This window comes from Erythrolamprus reginae, chromosome 4 (genome assembly GCF_031021105.1).
Source record: "Erythrolamprus reginae isolate rEryReg1 chromosome 4, rEryReg1.hap1, whole genome shotgun sequence".
Classification (NCBI taxonomy): domain Eukaryota; kingdom Metazoa; phylum Chordata; class Lepidosauria; order Squamata; family Dipsadidae; genus Erythrolamprus; species Erythrolamprus reginae.
The window spans coordinates 108,034,874-108,055,058 of record NC_091953.1 but is presented as its reverse complement, the minus strand read 5'-3'; the positions used below and the strand labels follow the sequence as shown (position 1 = coordinate 108,055,058).

The following is a 20,185-nucleotide window of genomic DNA, read 5'->3' as shown; positions in this document are numbered from 1 at the left end:
GATTCTGTGCAATTTCAATATATAGATATATTAGTAATCTGAACAAAATCTGCTACCATACGTCCCTTGGGTTCTATACACTTATTATAAATAAGTCACATTATAACTCCCCTTCTTGTAGCCGAATGTGTTGCATCTTTATGTGGTGGTTTACCATATGTGCTTTATTTCAGAAAGAGAAAAATCCCACCACAGGGCAGTGCAAGACGAACTCAAAATGCATTGCCAGAAACAAGAATGTCAAAAGGCTTGATTGAAGGAAAAATACAATCCTGACCAATTTTTACATAGATGTGAATGCTTTGTTTTAAGTGATGGAATTATAGCCCTCTTGACCATTAAGCTTGTGATTTGTCTATCTCAGATGTTGCTGTTTTCTTTTCTTTTTTCCTATGATTAGATAAAATATGATAAGTAATAGCAGCTGTGTCTGCTTAAAAAAGCCCATTTGAAGCAGACCAAGATTTTGCTACAGCTAGTTCAAAAGCTGTACATCTTATTGCTGGTAAAGTACCACAGCAGTCGTGCCCTAATCTATCACCAGCAGCCTTCTATTGCCTTGTCTTTCAGGCACATTAATTTACTTGCACTATATTGTGGGAGAAGTATTTCTATTTCCAAGTTAGTATTTGAGAAAACCTTGGCATCCTTCAAGTACAGACCCTCATCAGCTGCTGCTATTGCTGTGTGTTCACACTCTTCATTGAACTCCGGATATCAAAGTGCTGTGCTATTTAAATTGTCTAGCTTTGTCTAGTTGATATTCCAGAGACAGTAGCATTCTTTCAGCCCTTCCCTCTCTCTTCTGCCGCACATCACTTCTATTGTGGATTCGGCCGACACGCTAGCTTTCGGCTGGAAGATTCTCCTTTCAGCAAGCCCAAAGTCTCTCCCAAAGCATTATCCATTCAAGTAAGGATCCTTCCACAAATGGGTGGAATATGAGATGGGAAAAAACAATTTTTTAGAAAAATCACTTTTCCAAAAGCAATGCATGATATGGAGTGCATCAACTTTATGAAGGATGAGAGAATGGCGTTCAATTGAAGTAAAATGCCACAGAAACTGACTAAAACAAACAAAAAAAGTTTAAAATCTTACTTAAAAGCAGAGGTCTGTATGACAAATCCATGAGCACCAAGAGAAGCACACACAAAGTCACAGGGCTGCATTTCAAGTTTGATGACTTAAGACTCTCTTCCTAAAATGCCTAAAACCATTAGTATCTGCGAGTTGCTCCATTTTCCCTGGGGGGGATTTTGTACGTGCCTGAATGCCTACAGCACATGGCTTAGAAGGTGATGAACAAACAGCAATTGCTATGGGAATCTTCTATGTAACTTCTTCCAGCTTCCAAGTAAATGCTTGTTCACCAAGACAGGAATTCTACAGACTCGAAAGCTGCCCCCTCAAAGCAGCTCTCTGTAATAGGGTGGAGCTTGCTGTTCCCTCCTCTGCATCTGGTCCAGGAACCCACACAGTGGCTCATCACAATCCCCAACCTCTGTGTCATGGATAACATTTGACCAGACAGAGAGAGAGTTTCAAAACAGGTACCACACTGAGTGTTCATCAGACCTTGTAATAAATGTTTGCTGGGCTTTGAGGGGGCATCTCTTGAACTATGTACACAGGATGTCCATAGTCACCACTGACTTTCTCATAGTGAGGGCAAAACACACTATCTGCAGTCCTCAGAGGGATGATAATGTCACTGGGTTCAGACCCGTTGTTGTTCCCACTGCGTTTTGGGGTTGCTAATGTACTAAGTGACAAAGTTGTCGTGTGCTGAGGCGAATGCTTCCTGTGTCTCCTTCGATACTTCAACAAAAGAACCACCAGTGTGATGATGATGAGAAGGAATATGATGGACCCTGAAGCTATCCCTGCAAATAAGGCCACCTCTGAACCAAGGATACTGGAATGTCCAGCTTTGCTCCCATCTGAGTTGGGACCTAGGAATAAGGTTGGAGGGAGAGAAAGAGAGAAAGAGAAGGGAAAAATCTAAGTTCAAAACAGTCACTGTCCATCACCATATTTAATTGTCTTCTGGAAACCTGAGTAACTAGATGCAACCATTCGCATGACAAAGAGGTATTCTGACTGTTGATCTCCTATCATGTTGCTCCCAAATCACACTTTGTATCTCTCTTTACCCATCAGCATAGAAGGACAGCACTGATAAAACAGCCTTTGATGCTTGTCATATCTCCCCAGACCCTGGCCAGCTTAAGGCAGCTAACAGAATAAATTAGGGAAACAGGAATTCTCAAGACTTGTCTATCTTTTACAAACACCAACTTGTACTAAACTATACTACTGTGTGCCTTTCCCTGTCTGCGTATATTGTAGCCCAAAATTTGAAACAAAATAAAAACACTGATGAATGGAATAGGTATCTATGGGCTTCAATGTAACTGTTCTGATACTGACTGAAGGAACTGATCAATGTTGGGATTCTATCCAAACCCAAGTCTTGGAACTGACTTTTAATATATTTCCAAACTCAACCTTTTTCAATTGGTACACAGAGAATCATATTTTTAGTGGGGCATCATGGTCCACTGGAACCTTCTAGTGTAGTATTTTTCAAACTTGGCAACTTTAAGATATGTGTACTTTAGCTCCCAGAATTCCCCAGGCCATGCTGGTTGGATAATTATGGGAGTTGAAGTCCACACATCTCAAAAGTTGCCAAATTAAAAAAAAAAAACACCACTCCAGAAGGTTCCATTGAGTTGGTCATACTTGATAGCAAGGGACTTGCTGCTTATAGAATTTGAACAATAAAACTGTGACATCAAAAGCAAGCACAATGCAAGTATTGCAAGAATATTTAAGTTTTATTAATTAAATCAAATTCTGTCTCACTGGAACCCCCCCCCCCCCCCCGTTAATTTGGCTCCAACTGGATTCTTGATTTAAATGGGGATATTGTTGTAATGTTAAATTTAGGTGGAAAGCCACTGCCAATTATATTTCTAGTATATAAAAGTATTGATGTTTACTAGCTGCCAACTGAAAGGTCTATAAGCATGAGGGCAAATAAATTTGAAAATAAGCTATGAACAACTAATGGGAATTTTAAAATTAACTACTATCTATGATTGAACAGTAGTCTAAGTTTGCTGTTCTTTCTGCTAACTTTCTCCAGTGTATTCTTTCTTGTTCAAGTGAAGTAAAAGAGAAGAAGCTGATGTTAAAGTGATGACCAGTAACATATTAACCAAGCAAAAATGCCAGCCATCATGGCATGCCAATACTGGGGGGGGAGGGGGGTTGAACCTTGTTTATCAATTTCAGGAGATGAGAAATTGCAACACAGAGTCACTAATCATGCAAACGTTATGAACGTAGCAGTGGTTAGTTGCTCTAGCAGAAGAGCAAACTGTTGATATCAATAGGGACAACCTTTGTACAGCAACTGTATGCTTTCATAGGAAGCTGAAATCAGGACAATATCTCTATTGCTAGCTTCTCCAAATAACAGCAGGTTGGTAGTTTCACCGTTTCAGGAAATGAAACTTTCAGAAATGCTGCCAGGACACAATGATGTAATCTACGTAATTGATTGAATATAAAAAATATAAATTTAAAAAGCATGCCAAATAAGAGGGTTTCACTAAGTCCTGGACAGCAACCAATGTTTTCTTTTAAAAAAAATATAAAAACAATTTCTTATTATTGGAAAATGTTTTAGAGCAAGATTTGTTCCTAAGATCTGTTCCTAGATCTGCAATTATGTACAAAACCAAATTTATATGAAACCAAACAGGATAGAGAGAAAATACATTTTTTTGCAGAAGCTCTCTTGTATTGGTCGATTCTTTTTTTAAAGAAATTGGCTGTTATAAATTTAATTTGTTTGGTTTGGTTAATGCTTTTGAGGTGCAATCTGATGTTCCCAGGAGACTTTTCCACGAACAGATAGAAAAATGTGATGCATAGATTGTCCCTTGATCAGCAACCAAAGCTCCATGGCCATGCAGGTGATAAGGACAAAGGAACATACCAGAATGATATTAAGGGAAGCTCTGAAGCTAAGCATTTTCATTTCCCAACATACTCTGAATTTGTATGTGTGAGAGAGAGGGTTATGCCAGTCTTGGAAGAGACATAGATAACTTCTTTCCAACAGAATCAGTGGGGAGGAAGCGTGTTTTTAAGAAGAGGAAAAAAGGAAAAAAAGCCATTCTGTCACTCTTGTTGTAGCTGTTGCAAACTCTAAGGAGTTTAGGAAGTGGTAGGTCCTCTACCATAGGTAATCTCTTCCCCCACCCCAGTCTCCATAAGATTGCATTTAGATAAGCCCATAGCAGACCCTCCTTCAGGATCTTCTCCTGTTTACCTGCATGATCCTTTACAAAGGGACTTGTTGTGGAGCTTTTCCCGTTGGTACCAGCTTCCTGTTCCGGGCGTTTAGTTGGATCAGCATTATTTGGGGACCCACCAGAATTAGGAACTGAAAGAACACAAATGATTCACTACAAACTAATAATAATGTGCTTTCTAAGCTGGTTATTAATTTTCATGAGGCCTGAATGGCTTTGAACAGAAGGTCCTTTATTTAGGACTACAAGGACATATGGAAATCTAATTTTCCTCTTTAAAGCATGTGTTTTGTTTGTTTTTAAAAAAAGGCTATATAGTTATTTTAGAGATTCAGATTGTGAAGCTATCAGCAACAATGAAGGGGTTTCCTGAAATTGGCAAGAAAGCCATTGCAAATGACGTTTCAGCACAGCCAAGCAAATTGATTGACTACTAAATCAACCTCTAATTAGGAAGAACAATTCATTCTTTCCCTGTACAATAGGTTATCTGTAGATGAGGAAAAAAATCCATGAACAAAAACCTTCATTTTTAGTGAGGTTTTGTTACAAGCAAAGCTATGAAAACATTAGCTCCCTCTCCTTTTAAAACAATTTTGAGCTGTGAAACTGTACTTTAATATTTAGTCTACAAGCAAGAATAACTGGAGCGCATACTATTCAAGGATGACTTATCCTTCTAAGAAAAGCTGTTCAATGAAAAAAAAAATCTTAGTGAATTAATTTTTCCTATAAAATGTCACTAACTTAGGTGCAGAAAATAGAATTTTGCTTCAAAATATTAGACAGTTTCATCCATTTTGCAAAGCCAGGGCCATTGAATTGGGGAGCGAGAGCTGTTTACAATTGTTGAATTAATTAATAATAATAATAATAATAATAATAATGATGATGATGATGATGATGATGATGATGATCACTACCTTGTTCAACCTTCATAAGGATCTTCATGGCTTTTGTCTGGCATACACCTCCCTCCTGGTTATCCAAGCCTTCAATGGATCCATTGGATGTTGCTGATGGGGAAAAAAAAAGGGGGGGGGGAATTAGATGAAAGATTTCAGGATACTAACAGATACAGCCACGCACACAAAACAAGAGTGGTTGAAAACAGATGTCACTTTTCCTTTTTTTTTTTAATTATTTTTTTAAAATTGAAATATATACATTAAAAAACAATATAGAAAAAAAATAAACACAACACATAAAGACACACATACACACACACACACACACAAAGATATTCAAGTTAGAATATCATTGTCCATTAAACACGTTATCTCGATAGTCATTTTTACGGCTATTACAGATGATAATAAAGAAAAAGAAAAATTAGTTCTGGTTATTTAGTTTATATACCGGTTTGTTCTGCTTTTTACTGCCTTGTGTCAATCAATATTACAATATCTCAATTAATACAAATCAAATAGTTTATTATCGATCTTTAAAAAGTTATTATTTGAATAACATTATCCTTCTCACTTTTATATCTAATTCATAATTATACCCTAATTTTGTTCTTTCCTCATTCATAAAATGAGTTCCAGGTTTTGTAATATTCTGAGTCTTCTTTATTATTTAATTTTAATGTCAACATTTCTGCTTCTGCACAGTCCATAATTTTCTTTATTGTTGCGTAATGTCACTTTTCCAAATTTACTTCTGTTGTTCAGGCTTATCCAGAAAAAGCTGGGAAATACTGGCAATTAAGAGAACAAACATCCAAGGCTCTGTTTTTAGTTTCTAATTCACCCAGGTGCCTTTTTCTATAGCTGTCAACTGACTTATTATGCCAGTGTTTGCTTTCCACACCTACCTCCACTCCCTTGAAAAAATAAGTTAGTTCAGAAAGAAGTCTGCCAAGTTCAGCACATCAAGGAAGTTTAGTTTTTAATTTTTCTATTGAATTGAAATGCCACAGATTAAACATTGTTTTTAGATTGCGAAAAATTATGAATATCTTTGTTTTACAGTTTGTAACAGTTCATTTATACATTCCAGTGCTTGCTATTCTATACTAATAAAGTTAAGATATTTTATGAAGTCTAACATATTAGCTTCGTATCCTCAATGAGGCAGGTAGGTATGCCCTCCTTTTACTTGAGAAACAGTAAAAAGGGCATCAGATTACACACACACACACAAATAATCATTTCACCACATTCCTAATTCTTTAGCTATTTTACCTTCACAAATCCTTTATCTACATTTATCTAGTGATATACATCAACCCTAACTTCTGCCGCATGAATCCCAACGACCGGTTAGGTCCCACAGAGTAGGCCTTCTCCGGGTCCCGTCAACAAAACAATGTCATTTGGTGGGGCCCAGGGGAAGAGCCTTCTCTGTGGCGGCCCTCACCCTCTGGAACCAACTCCCCCCGGAGATTAGAATTGCCCCCACCCTCCTTGCCTTTCGCAAGCTCCTAAAAACCCACCTCTGCCGTCAGGCATGGGGGAATTGAGATATTCTTCCCCCCTAAGCCTTTACAATTTATGCATGGTATGATTGTTTGTTTGTATGTATGTATGCTTGGTTTTAGAATTAAGGTTTTTTTTAGCTGTTTTATATTGGATTTACATGCTGTTTTTGTTCTGTTGTTAGCTGCCCCGAGTCTGCGGAGAGGGGCGGCATACAAATCCAATAAATAATAATAATAATAATAATAATAATAATAATAATAATAATAATAATAATAACTAAAGAGAAACACTTTCTCCTTAAAAATGGAATGACATTGCTTGGCAAAAGTCTCACTGCAGCAATCATATTCTTTTAGCTTACCGCTCTTTTCACACATCTCAAAAAGCATTCTCTGCAAATACTGATTATGCAGATCCGTTGCGAGCCAAACACAAGAAAATGTCCCTCAGAGAATTGCCAATAGAATAAAACAGGTGAAAATTCCTGCCATGTTATTGATTAGAACACCACGAGGGGCAGGATGGAATTGGCAGGCTACCACTCTAATCCGCAATGTTTACTGCAGAAAGCATCCAGAAATAGTCTTGCGGATTGTCCGTCTTTATTTACAAAACTAAAAATTGCTAATTTATTGCGTCGGTGCCAAATGGCTGATCTTCATTTCTAAAGGAATCGTCCCTACACACACACACACACAAACAAACACACAGAAAGAGAGGCTCTTCAGCCTTTCACAGCACATATGCTACATCTGGCCACTTACTCAAAATATGAAAGAAAAGGAATAAGGGAAGGTCATGAAAATACTTGTAGGGTTTCCCATGGAGAAAAAGTAATTAAATGAGACTTCTGGCACTAAGCGGAATCTCCCTTTCATCTAATTTAGATAGGGCCCCATAAGTCGTCTTTTAGTTATTCCACATTTTTCCTGGGGGATTTCTTTTCTTAAAATGTACCTTATATATATTTCCTGTTTCCTTCATATGCCCAGAGTCTTTCACTAGGTCTTCCCAGCCCCATGTTGATATTTTTCTTTCTCTAATCTTCTCACTAGCTGCAAAAACTATGAACTTTTTCTCTGCCTTTGATCTACTTCTTGCTTTTGTTCTACTTCTCCCTCCTTGTGGGTGTAACATAATTCCTCCCTACATGAACTTCCCTTTCTTATAGCTCCTTCTCCTATTTTTCTGGATTCTGAAGCACATTTTGTCTTTTGGTGTTATAGACTAACAAAATTTCACCTCTTCGTTTTCCAACTTCTGCTGTACGTTTTTAAAGTGAGTAATTCGGGAGAAAACAGATCTGATGTGCTACATTTGCACTGCTAGAAAATAATGGAAATGTATAGTTTTGTTTTGCTGAGATCTTTTTCTTCCCCCAGAGAAAAGAAAATCAATACTAGGAACCAGTTTTGGACATAAATCAAATGGATCTTTTACTGTGTGTTTCATGACCTTTTGATTTTTGCCTTTGTGCCCATACGGTTTACAGAAATAATAAAATCAAACTCCAGCAGACAGTATACTTAATAAACTGTGACTTGTTCTTCTTAGTGCCAAGATGCAGGAATTCACATTTTTTTTAACCTATCTTTCTCTGATTAAAATGTAAGACTATAGTCAGTGTCATGCTGATTTTCAAAAAGAAAAGGTACAGCTTGTTATCTTAACTAGATGCCACTCTAATCATGTAAAAAATCCAGAGCTTTATTCTCAAAATAGAACAAAACCAAACCCTTGAAAACCAATATTGCCAAAGAAATATACTATTATGTAGTTGCTTACCTTAAGGAACTGAACCTGCCTTGGTTTGAAGCTGGTTTTGCAAAAATGTTTATGTTACATGTATAATTTAGTGTAGTCTGAAGGAGCTATGGATATTTGGTAAATGATTTTGCAATTAAAAAATATCAGAATTCTTTACTGTGGAAGCTAGCGGCTCCTTTCAGAGTCAATTTTTAGATGTCTGAATAACAATGTATCTTCCTGCACTTATTGCACTGTCTAATGTATTCTGTGTATGCATGTGTATTCATGCATGCATGTGACATGTTTATAACAAAAGAATGCTGATGTTCAGTTAATTCTGTTAGAACATTTGCATATTAGAACACACAAGTTCTCACCAGGCTATTATACTTTTACACTATATCTTTTACACTATATATTTCAAATATATGTAAAGATCCAAAAACACAAACTAAGCCTCAGCTCCAATGCAACTACAAGTCAATGTAATAACCTTGATCAATTGTTCTTTTCATCCTTAGTTCCTGTCTTGAAGGCTGGGGACAGAAATGAGCCAGGAAAACCATACAAGTGTTTCATTACTGTCATGCTCATGACGGTATCCACTAGATACTACCTACATTCAAAGTGTGACCATCATTCACCATATAAGCGATGCAGTGGATTGTTGAGATATATAATATAATATAATTGGAACATAGCAAATAGCTTAAAATAAGGGGCATGCATAAGCACACCACTGTGCCTACCGTCCCTGTCCTATTGTCTTCTTTTGTTACTTTTTATCATTACTTATCTAATGTTTTATTTGTACAAATTATCACCCTATAATTGTTTGACAAAATAACTAACTAACTAAACAAACAAACAAACAAACAAATAACTAAATAAATAAAATATAGGTGGCTAGCTACTTACTAGCAACTAGAAAATCAAACAGTTGTACATGCTTGCAAATTTTTTAAAAAAACCAACCTATTAGGTTGCCACATTAGCTAAATTTATTTTTCTGTTATATCCAAAAACATTTGCAATCTACAGCTCAGCAGTAAGATTTTCCATAACCATACTTAAAACCACAATATAAGATATGCTGCTCCCATTTTTTAAAAGAATATTATCTGTATTTCAGTCAAACTTGCTATGCAGAGAAACAAAAACCAGGAGCATATTTTGAATGCCTCAATGTTTATACACATTGATTTCTGCATTTTTAAATGCAGATTTTCTATTACTTGACGTAATACTACATAACACGTGTTCAACGAATTGAGAGAGCTTAATATTTTTAGGATATATTATCATATAGAATACAACCTAGAAATTACTATGTTATTATGAGTATGATATGAAGCATAAAGTATTTTTCTCTTACTTGAGATAGAAATAAATTAGTAATGTTGTAAACTGCTGTAAAATGTTGTAAAATGTGTAAACTGCAAAATATACTGTATTTTTCAGAGTCTAAGAAAGAGGCTGAAAATTTGGGTGTGTCTTATACTCCAAATGTAGCTTTTACTAAGCTTTTTAAAAAACTCTAACAAGGTGCTAACACGGTCTTCCATGCTAGGCGATCTTCCCTTTGCCTGCTTCTTTCATTGATGCTCCCTCCAACAATCAGCTAAACCTTTAATACTATTGTATTTATTCCATTTGTTTGCCGCTCTGAGTCTGCTTTGGATTGAGCGGCATATTAATACAATAAATAAATAAATTTGTCATTGCCTTCTTCTTTCTAGGGCTCAGAGTGCACAACTGACCCACAGTCACAACTGGCCTAAGGAGAGACTAGAATTCAGAGTTTCTAGCTTGGTGCTTTAACCACTATACCAATCCTAGATTTGCTTAGAATATCTACATTTTGATCTTCAGGAGACAATCCTATATTAAAAAGGCAAGGAGTCTTTCAATCAAGATTTGATTTGTTATAGATCATCAGAAATCTGTGAAACCCATATTTATAGAAATGTATCACAGTCCAAATGAAAAAGGGGGAAATAGAGTGATATATACACAAAGAATATCTGTGATATTATTTTTATATAGTCCCTATGGATTGGAAATAATATTACATTTTAATACTTCTTCATTTGAGTGTTATTACTCTGCCTCCCTAGAAGACTAAGCCACTGCCTAAGTCTTGGCTGCTTTCAGCCTATCAAGTTAGTAACATTGCTCTAATCAGATGGAGAATTAAGCTTCTGGATTTGTGCCTAGATGCAGCCTTTTATTCACAAAGAGATTAAAAGCAAAGGCAAGACATACAAAACACACAAAATCAAAACTGATTCTTAATTCCAAACCGGGTGCGTGGTTTTTTTTTAAAGCAAGCAAATATGATTGCAATGAAACTGCAGATGGTAAGAGGCATTTATTCCAAATGCATTTCCATTTTTAAGCAGTATATAATATAATATTCAAAAATAGTAATTGCTATATTTTAGAAGGTAAAACAGGTATGTAAAAATGCAGATTAAAATATTCCCAGCCAGTTCAGTTCATTTTCCATTATAAAATATGGGAGTGGAACTGTCATTTTTATTGTACTGCTACACTGCTGGGTAAAGTTAATGGAAGTAAAAGTAGCAGGAAATGTTCAATGGAATTGCATGTAATACCAAAGACTAACTTCATCGGTCAAAACTGTTAATTTCTTCTTTCTTTTCTTTTTTCTTTTTTACAGAAATACCCGGCTTTCTTCCACCATATTCATCCATCATCCCCAACCAACAAAAAATATATATACAGTGTTCCTTCGATTTTTGCGGGTTCAAACTTCGCGAAAAGTCTATACCACGGTTTTTCAAAAATATTAACTAAAAAATACTTCGCAGATTTTTTCCCTATACCACGGTTTTTCCCGCCCGATGACGTCATATGTCATCGCCAAACTTTCATCTGCTTTTAATAATTTTTTTAAAAAATAAACTTTAATAAATAAACATGGTGAGTAAGAATCTAAATGGTTGCTAAGGGAATGGAAAATTGCAATTTAGGGGTTTAAAGTGTTAAGGGAAGGTTTGTGATACTGTTCATAGCCAAAAATAGTGTATTTACTTCCGCATCTCCACTTCGCAGAAATTCGACTTTTGCGGTCGGTCTCGGAACGCATCCCCCGTGAAAAGCGAGGGAACACTGTAGACCCATTTATGAAAAGATGCCCCACACCAAATAAGAGAGATATTCAAGAGGAAGCGTCGGCTGACAGCACCTTCAGAGACTGATTTGTCTCTGCAGAAATCTACTAAAGGACTAGTTAATCTGGTTATCTGATGAAGGATCTAAGTACATCTCCTCCTATACTCAGACTGTGAGCTTGTAAATATAGAGCATCACACTTTGCTAGACGTTATAGTTGATCCTCTGAAGGGAATTAAAAGTTGAAACTTCTTTCTGCGTAGAGAAGCAATCTGAACATATCATTAACTTTTCACAATGGACAATCAAAAATATTTCATTTATGTCTAGTTTTTATGACATGACTTTTCTTCACTAAATTCTGAAACACTAGCACTGAAGTCATTCAAAAATCATGTTAGACCACTTTAAAAAGAAAAAAGAAAAAGGCATACAACTTGCACTTCCAGAGTTACCAATGTTCTTCTAAATCCTCACATACAGCCACAAGAAAATTGTAGGAAAACATTATTAAAACTTTGCCTTTACTGGTGAGAAATTAAAATGGATTAGATCTGGATTAAATCTCCCACTCCAGATCTATCCCTGATATACTGGTTGGGCTGATGAAAGTTGTACTTTTGAAGAATGTGATGTCTCATGGTTGTACAGTGATTTCCACATGTGTTCTCAGTTAACTGGGGGGAAAAGAAGGACCATAATCTACAGTATCAGTCTGTTTTATTTCCCTAGCTACTTCTTGCCCTGGTAAACCTAATTGGTTTAAACAAACACCAAACTTTCTAGTTTCTTTTTCATTAACTTTAATAAGGGGGGAGGAAAAGGGAGTGGGAGACTCAAGAGACAGCGGCCTTTTCAACATCTTTTCTAAAACAGGTTGAGAAAATGCACTTGCCCGTTTTACTAATAGGGCCACATTAAGAAAAATTGTGAAGAAAAAAATTCCTCTACGTGAAATAAATACTGTTAATGCAATAACTCTCCAGTGCTGTATTGAATGATACTTATGATCATAGTTCCCTCTAATCTGAGCAGTGAGCAATCGCTCACTTAAAAATCATCATCAACTCAGAGTTTTCCAAACCTGCCCAGAAGCCGAGAGGGAAAGAGTGAGAGGGAAGGAGAGAGAGAGGAAGAGAGGAAGAGAAACAGATAGAAAAAAGAGAGGAAGGAAAAGAGAAAGAAAAAGAATGGGAGTAAGGAAGAGAGAAAGAAAATCAAAATCTAGTTTGAAACTAGCTCAACTATTTAAGTGGCATTTTGATATTGATAGAGTTGCCCTATTATGAGCTCACTATTATAGACGCACAGTACAGTATTTTATTTTGAAATTCTCTGAGGCAAAACAGGGTGGGTTTTTTGTTTGTTTGTTTGTTTGTTTGTTTGTTTATTATTTCTGTGCCGCCCAGTCCCAAAGGGACTGCCGCTCAGACACTATACTTTTCCGCCCACCCACCCCCAAAAATTAGAGGGAACACTGCTTATGATGGCAAAAAAAAAATACCTTCCAAAATAAATGTATTCTTTTTTTTTTTTTGTACACTTGTTCAACCTCTACGTTTCTAAATAACTCAAGGGCAAATATATGCAATACACCTTCCTCCTATTTTCCTCACATCAACAACCCTATGAGGAGAATTGAAAGAGAGTACTGTAGCTGGGCCAATGCACCTAACTTGCTTTCATGGGTAAGGTGGCACTAAAGTTCACAGTTTTCTTAGGGATTAAAAAGTAATATGAAGCAGCTCTTTCAAAAATATAACATATAGCTATATAGTGATATTATATTTCCGAAAATCACATTGTTGAGTTTTTAGACAATTTTCTTCAAATAAATACAAGCCTTAAAAAACTTACTGTAAGCAAAACCAGTAAAAATTATTTCATCTCCCATAATAACACGAATACTTTCCAATAAAAAACTAGTGGTCTATTATGAATTTATAAGTTTTTTTCTCAAATACAAAGTATTTAAAGAAATCTTTTTTAAAAAAGTGTTTGCCCTAGAATTGGGTATGTATGCTGCAGCTGATGTCGGTTGCTTCCGCTTTCATAAAATGACTACTTTAGTAAAGTATCAAGTAATTACCTCTTATACATATGTTATCTAATTTTACAAGACAGTTTCAAAAACACCCAGACTTAAACTGGCAGAAAAACCACAAATCAAGGTACTTGTTTTAGTAGCAGCTAGAAATTGCACATAAGCAGCTGTCTGTGGTGATCCAAGCACAGAGCTTTAATTAAAAGTATTACATTGCTTTTATACCAATCCCCTGATCTCGGTCCTCAAGAGCTTGAAAGCTATAGAAGAATCTCTCAGACAAGGTTTAAAACCCATAGAGGCTCTCAGTGACTGTGCTAGCTGAATTATGGTAGACTTTGTTCCTAATGCAGATTTCCATTTAAATTTAATTATTGATGTAAGCAGTTTTCTAATTCTAGGATGTGACAGAGATAAAAACACAGGTCCTATTGGCCACAAATTCGTACATAGTGAGTGAGTATGTGTGTGTGTATGTGTTTTAAGGAGATTATGTTGCTGAATATACTGTCACATTCAGAATTAGAGCAAAATCTCCCTTTGGAAAAAACATTGCAAAGAATCCACAGCATACAACCCACCATAACGCCATTCAGTTTTCTAATCATCACCTTATCTATTTATAGATTACTTATCTATTTATTTTAAACAATCTTAGACATTGTTTCTTGCATTTGTTGATCATTTAATCTATACACTAGAACTGGAACTAGAATACAGTGTTCCCTCAATTTTCGCGGGGGGTGCGTTCTGAGACCGCCCGCAAAAGTTGAATTTCCACGAAGTAGAAATGCGGAAGTAAATGCGCTATTTTTGGCTATGAACAGTATCACAAGCCTTCCCTTAACACTTTAAACCCCTAAATTACAATTTCCCATTCCCTTAGCAACCATTTAGATTATTACTCACCATGTTTATTTATTAAACTTTACTAAAAAAATATTTATTAAAGGCGGATGAAAGTTTGGTGATGACATATGATGTCATCAGGCGGGAAAAACTGTGGTATAGAGAAAAAACCCAGAAAGTATTTTTTAAATTAATATTTTTGAATAACCGTGGTATAGACTTTTCACGGTTTGAACCCGCAAAAATCTAGGGAACACTGTACAATAATTACATATCAAGAGGAAATGATTCATAATTACTTATTAGGCAGGAGATCAGCATAACACCTCTTCTTTTCAGGGCATTCACAGATAGAAATAAAAAATAAAAAATATACCGTAGTAGCAATTGTACTGCAAAATTGAAGATCTGCTTCTTTTATACATGCAGCTACCATTTTGACATTTAATACCTCTCCCACTTTTCACAGATGCCTCCTGCTCTATTGTCAGATTTTCATGGTATTATTTCATTTCATTGAATTCATTTACATAATCGTAAAACCAATACAATCAAAGTGACCAGTTGCGATGGTATGTGGGGATGACCATGGGAGACAGGGGGAAGAGCTGCACGCCAGGAGAACATTTAGATAAGAGACAGCCTAGCCCACAGCAAAAAATGCAGGCATGGCAAATGTTTCAGAAGGAACCTTCCTTAGTTTATTATGTGGTAAAAGTAACAAAAGAGAAATGTGCTTTGTGAGTTCAGGGTTCTGTTAACATAATCTTACAATCAAGTAGAATTAGTAAACCTTGGTGTGTTTCTAACCTTCCACCTAAGAAGGAATTTCACAACCTTCAAGTTTATCAATGCTGCCAGCAAAACCACAGAGAACCTCTACCTTCTCGACACATTCTTTTACAACAGTCACAGTGCCAGGACTTCATCTAAGACTCTCAAAGTTCTTACAGCATGCGCCAACCTGCCTCCCACATTGAACAAGTTGGTGCAGCTATGTCTCCACATCAATGCTAGACTTCAGAAAGGGACCTCTTGTCATGCCTCCCAGAAACCACAAGTGGACGCTGTGTTGCCCGACACTCAGGCTTCAGGAGAAGAGCCCATGGATATGGGTGCAATCAGGCCCCGGCTGTCCAGGGTCAAAAAAGACAGATACCAGCCAGGGGGTCTGTAGGGAGTTTGGACACTGTGTAGCCTCTTGCCCTGCCAAAGTGGACTGGGGCATCAGCTCCTGCACCAGTATCACCATTGCAGCCTGCCCTGTTGCAGAATGACCAGCACTTGATCTAAGGGAGAATATGGATCAGTCAAGCCACACCCTCGGGTCACTTTCAGCAGCCGCCAATTCTAGGACCCCTCCTCATCTACTTTTGAAGGCCATGTTTTTTCACCACCAACTAACCACAAGGACTTCCTGCCTCTACTTTGGTGGACTCTGGGGCAACGTCTAACTTCACAGATGAGTCGTTTGTCCATCAGTTTGGCGTCCCTGTCTCTCCTCCCACGCTGTATGAAACCATTGATGGTCAAGTGTTTTTGTCTGGCCTGATTAAGGCCACCTTGCACCCAGTATGCTTAACCTCTTACCCTGTCAAAGCGGGCTAGGGCGTCGGCTCCTGCACCAGTATCACAATTGCAGTGGTGAGGTCTTGGGGCTGGGCTGGCTGCAAAAGCATGAGCCCCACATATTGTGGTCCCAGAATGCCCTAGTCTTTCTGTCTTGGTCACATTCTGACCAGCAGACCTGGGGGAAGGGCCTTACAGTGAGGGATAGTATTGTCTACCTGTCCACCTTTTACGCAACCTGGGCCTTTGGAACCTTCAGTGCCTCTTGGCAGGACTGAGAAAGGAGGGGCTATTATTCCTTTCCTGAATGCAAGAGGCAGAAAGGTCTACTCCCAAGGTCTACTTGGGAGTAAGACTTAGGCTATTTAAGAAGAATCTAGTCTATTTAAGAAGAATCAATGGAGCTGGGAAACTTGTTATCAGAGATTGAGCTCTAGGAACTTTGCCAAGCCGAAAAAACTCCGCAAGATAATATTGGGAGTCGCCTCGAGAAGGGCGGCATAGAAATCTAATTAATAAATTAAATAAATAAATAAATAAATAACTTGACTTAATTGGTTCATTATTGTTTGGAATTTCTTTGAAGTAATACCAATTGCTAATGAAGTTAATTAGTGGCTGGTTGTTTACCCACTAGGACTATTGTACCTGGTGTGTGCATTCTTTACTGATAAAGGATTCATTAGTAAAAGTCTTGCTTTAACTTGCTTGTGTGACTGCAAAGTAGATGCATTATGTCTGCTGAACTCTATATCAATTGCAGCTTCAGGATGGTGGTGGAGGTACCCCACCACCATCAATCCCATATGTTGCTATATACATGTAATGACAATAATATATTTCCACCTGATATTCCGGAAAAAGTCAGGAATATAGCAGCACCCTCAACTTCCAGGCCAGCTTTTTAAAGGGAGTAAAATCTACTCAAAATCAATGTTAGATAGATATTTAGGGAGTGTCTACACGTTTGATGACAAGTACTGCCAAATTCTTATGAATTTGTTTATTTATTCAACCCCTCTCAAAACAGACTTACTACTTCTATATTATTTCCACCTCAGCCTAGGGCAGCAATGTAATTGTAGACATGTCACATTTATTCCTCATTGCTAATTGGCAGATCATCTTTCTCAAAAAGTTTCAAGCATATATGAAAATTGTGATTGCACTCCTTTCTTATGAAACTAAGATAAATTTGAAATGCAATACTATGGAACTTCCCATCTCCAGCCTTGGGAGCAATAAACTAGAATACCACAATGTTAAAAACTAAGAGATTGAGAGCAATCAAGACCTTCACCCAGTCCTAACAAAGGTAATTCACCAAGCGAATGCTTTTTTAGAAAGAAAAATCCTATGTATGGGCCTAAATCCTAAACTAGGAAGGTTCTAGATAATCTATTGCTTCTAGAATCTTTGTAGTTGTTGAGAAGATAACATCCATTAATCTCCTCAACAGTTTTCTCAAAGAGAAGCATAATACTGCTCAAACGTTGTATAGTGTGTCTAAATTTAGGGAAGAATTAAAAATGAAACTCTCCAGTTCAACTACGGTGTTTATTGTATGCACTGCCACCTCCTATAAACTAAATATTGGCATTTCTATTTATAACTAAATGATATCACTCATGTAGTTGGGTGTGTCCATATAGCATTAATTTGAAAGTGAGTAATTCATAAACATTCATGATCCAGAGAGTTGCCTGACCAATAGTAAATACCATATTTTTCAGAGTATAAGACGCACTTTTCCCACCAAAAGAGCCTGAAAATTTGAGTCCTATGCTCCAAATGTAGCTTTTTCAAAGCTTTTTTTTCCAGCCCTAATGAAGCACTAATGATCTTCCTGGCCAGCTTGCAGACTTTTTCATTGCTGCTACCTCCAAAGAATGTTTTTGTCAGCCCCAACCAGGGGATAAAATAATATGATGAAGCTGACCAGATTAAGGATTCTAGCCAGATGAATACCTGGTAGGAAGATCCCCCCCCCCAAAAAAAAACTAATGTGCATCTTATACTGTGGTGCATTTTATACTCCGAAAAATATGGTACTTATTTTGCCATGGAATGAATAACACAATTTTGTTTTTCTGGTATTAATTGCTCGGGAGGAGGGGAACTAAATTTAAGCTTTACTTTCTTCTTTAAAAATGTGCTGAGTATCAATCACAGCTCATCAGAAGCTAGTTTTGGATAATGTTTTTTTGTAAACGGTGCTTCAAAAGATCTTAAATTGATACACATAGCAAACTTGCTTTACTATAGTTTTGTGGGAGATTTGTTTGTTTGTAGCCCACCTTTATTATTTTTAAAAGTAACTCAAGGCAAGGGACAACTGAGGTGAGGTGAGTTGGGCTGAGAGAGTGACTAGTCCAAAGTCATCCAGTTGGCTTTCATGGATAAGGTAGGACTTGAACTCTTAGCCTCTGGATTTCTAGCCAGGTACTTTAACCACTAGATTAAACTGCCTCTCAGTCTATATAGCAAAAATTCTTCTAAAAGACGGAAGAAAAATCAATGCAGAATGTAGCTGAGTGCTTAGTGTTCTAGTAAATAAGTAGCCATTCTCATCCTCATTTCAAATATCCATAGGAGTCTCACCAATTCGTACCTTTCTCTCCACAGGAATGGCATTGCAATTGTTTTCTGTCATGTAGAGCACATACGACAAAGTTTATCTAAGATTCAGCCCTAAAGGCATTGCAGCTGCGATCTGCTCTCAACAATGGAACGGGTAATGTTTTTAAAGCTCTACAAATGTCTCAAAGCAAAATAAGTGCTTACAAAGTATCAAAAGATGAAAAAGTGTTTAAACTGCTTAATTGTAAAAAACTCAAAACCCGAATCTCCAAAAAAGCAATAATCTCTTCAGGAGTTTTATGGATTGAGACAGGTTGTAAATACTGCAATCAATAAACCAATCAACGTTTATTTTACCCAGTCATTTGGTCTTCCAGTTACTATACAGTGCCCACCTGCAAGAGTAATGCAAATGCAAATAAAAATGCAAATAAAAAACATGTATGTATTAATGCTAAAAAGAGAGTAAAGCAAGGCCCATGCAAATTGTGTATACTTTAAGTTTTAATCATCTCCATTTTAGTACTGATTTTTCTGTTTCCAATCTGTTTTTATTATATTGGATATAATGAAATATATCCAACACACGCACGCGCACACACACACGCACACATACACACTGAGAGAGAGAGAGTGTACACCACCCAAAATCACCTTTTGAGAGATGGATAGATGTGACAGTAACTTAATTTAAACATGCCTGGGATAAACATATATCCATCCTAAGATAAAATACAGGAAATAGTATAAGGGCAGACTAGATGGACCAGAAGGTCTTTTTCTGCTGTCAATCTTCTATGTTTCTATGATAGTTATATAAATTTTGTTTCAACAAATAAGTAATACTAAAAGCATCCCAGCGTCCGATTAGGTCCCAGAGAGTGGGCCTTCTCCAGTTCCCATCGACCAAACAATGTCGGCTGGCAGGACCTAAGAGAAGAGCCTTCTCTGTGGTGGCCCCGGCCCTCTGAAATCAACTCCCTCCAGAGATTCGAATAGCACCCATCCTCCTCACCTTCCGCAAAGTGCTCAAGACCCACTTTTGTCGCCAGGCATGGGGATAATTACCATCTTTCCCCCTTTTATTATATTTTTGGCCTTACTGCATGATAGATTAGGTTGAATGTGTGTGACTGAATAGCTAGGTGTTTTATTATGTTATTAATGTCTTTTAAATGGATCTAATTTTTATTGTTAGATTTGTAATGTATTGTATTACTGCTATGCTGTGAGCCGCCCTGAGTCTTCGGAGAGGGGCGGCATACAAATCTAATAAACTATAAACTATAACTATGTGTTCCTACTTTTTAATAGGAATGTAGCCTTGCTTCAGGAAGGCACAATCTTGTTATAATAGTTTATTGTGTGGGTTCACTATAAGGGTAGTCTGTATTTCACTTAAGCCACCTGTAGCAGAGAATAGTACCAAGCAGAAGAAAACAATTTTAAAAGAATGTTGTGGTATAGATGCAAGACAAGAAATGTGTTATGGCACACTAGTG

General features: G+C 37.0%; 1 protein-coding gene across 2 annotated transcripts in view; it reads right to left on the bottom strand.

The window, feature by feature from the left end:
* Positions 1 to 373: 373 nt before the first annotated feature.
* EFNB2 (ephrin B2) overlaps positions 374 to 20,185 on the bottom strand; it is a 58,778-nt gene continuing 38,966 nt past the window's right edge. The window contains exons 3-5 of one of the 2 annotated variants that reach the window (XM_070751166.1): positions 5,255 to 5,347; positions 4,349 to 4,462; positions 374 to 1,955 (exon numbers count right to left, since the gene is read on the bottom strand). In XM_070751166.1, coding sequence (XP_070607267.1) covers positions 1,573 to 1,955; positions 4,349 to 4,462; positions 5,255 to 5,347 — 590 coding nt within the window. In that variant the 3' untranslated portion in view covers positions 374 to 1,572. The remainder of the gene's footprint in view (positions 1,956 to 4,348; positions 4,463 to 5,254; positions 5,348 to 20,185) is intronic. The other variant, XM_070751167.1, reaches the window with a different exon arrangement.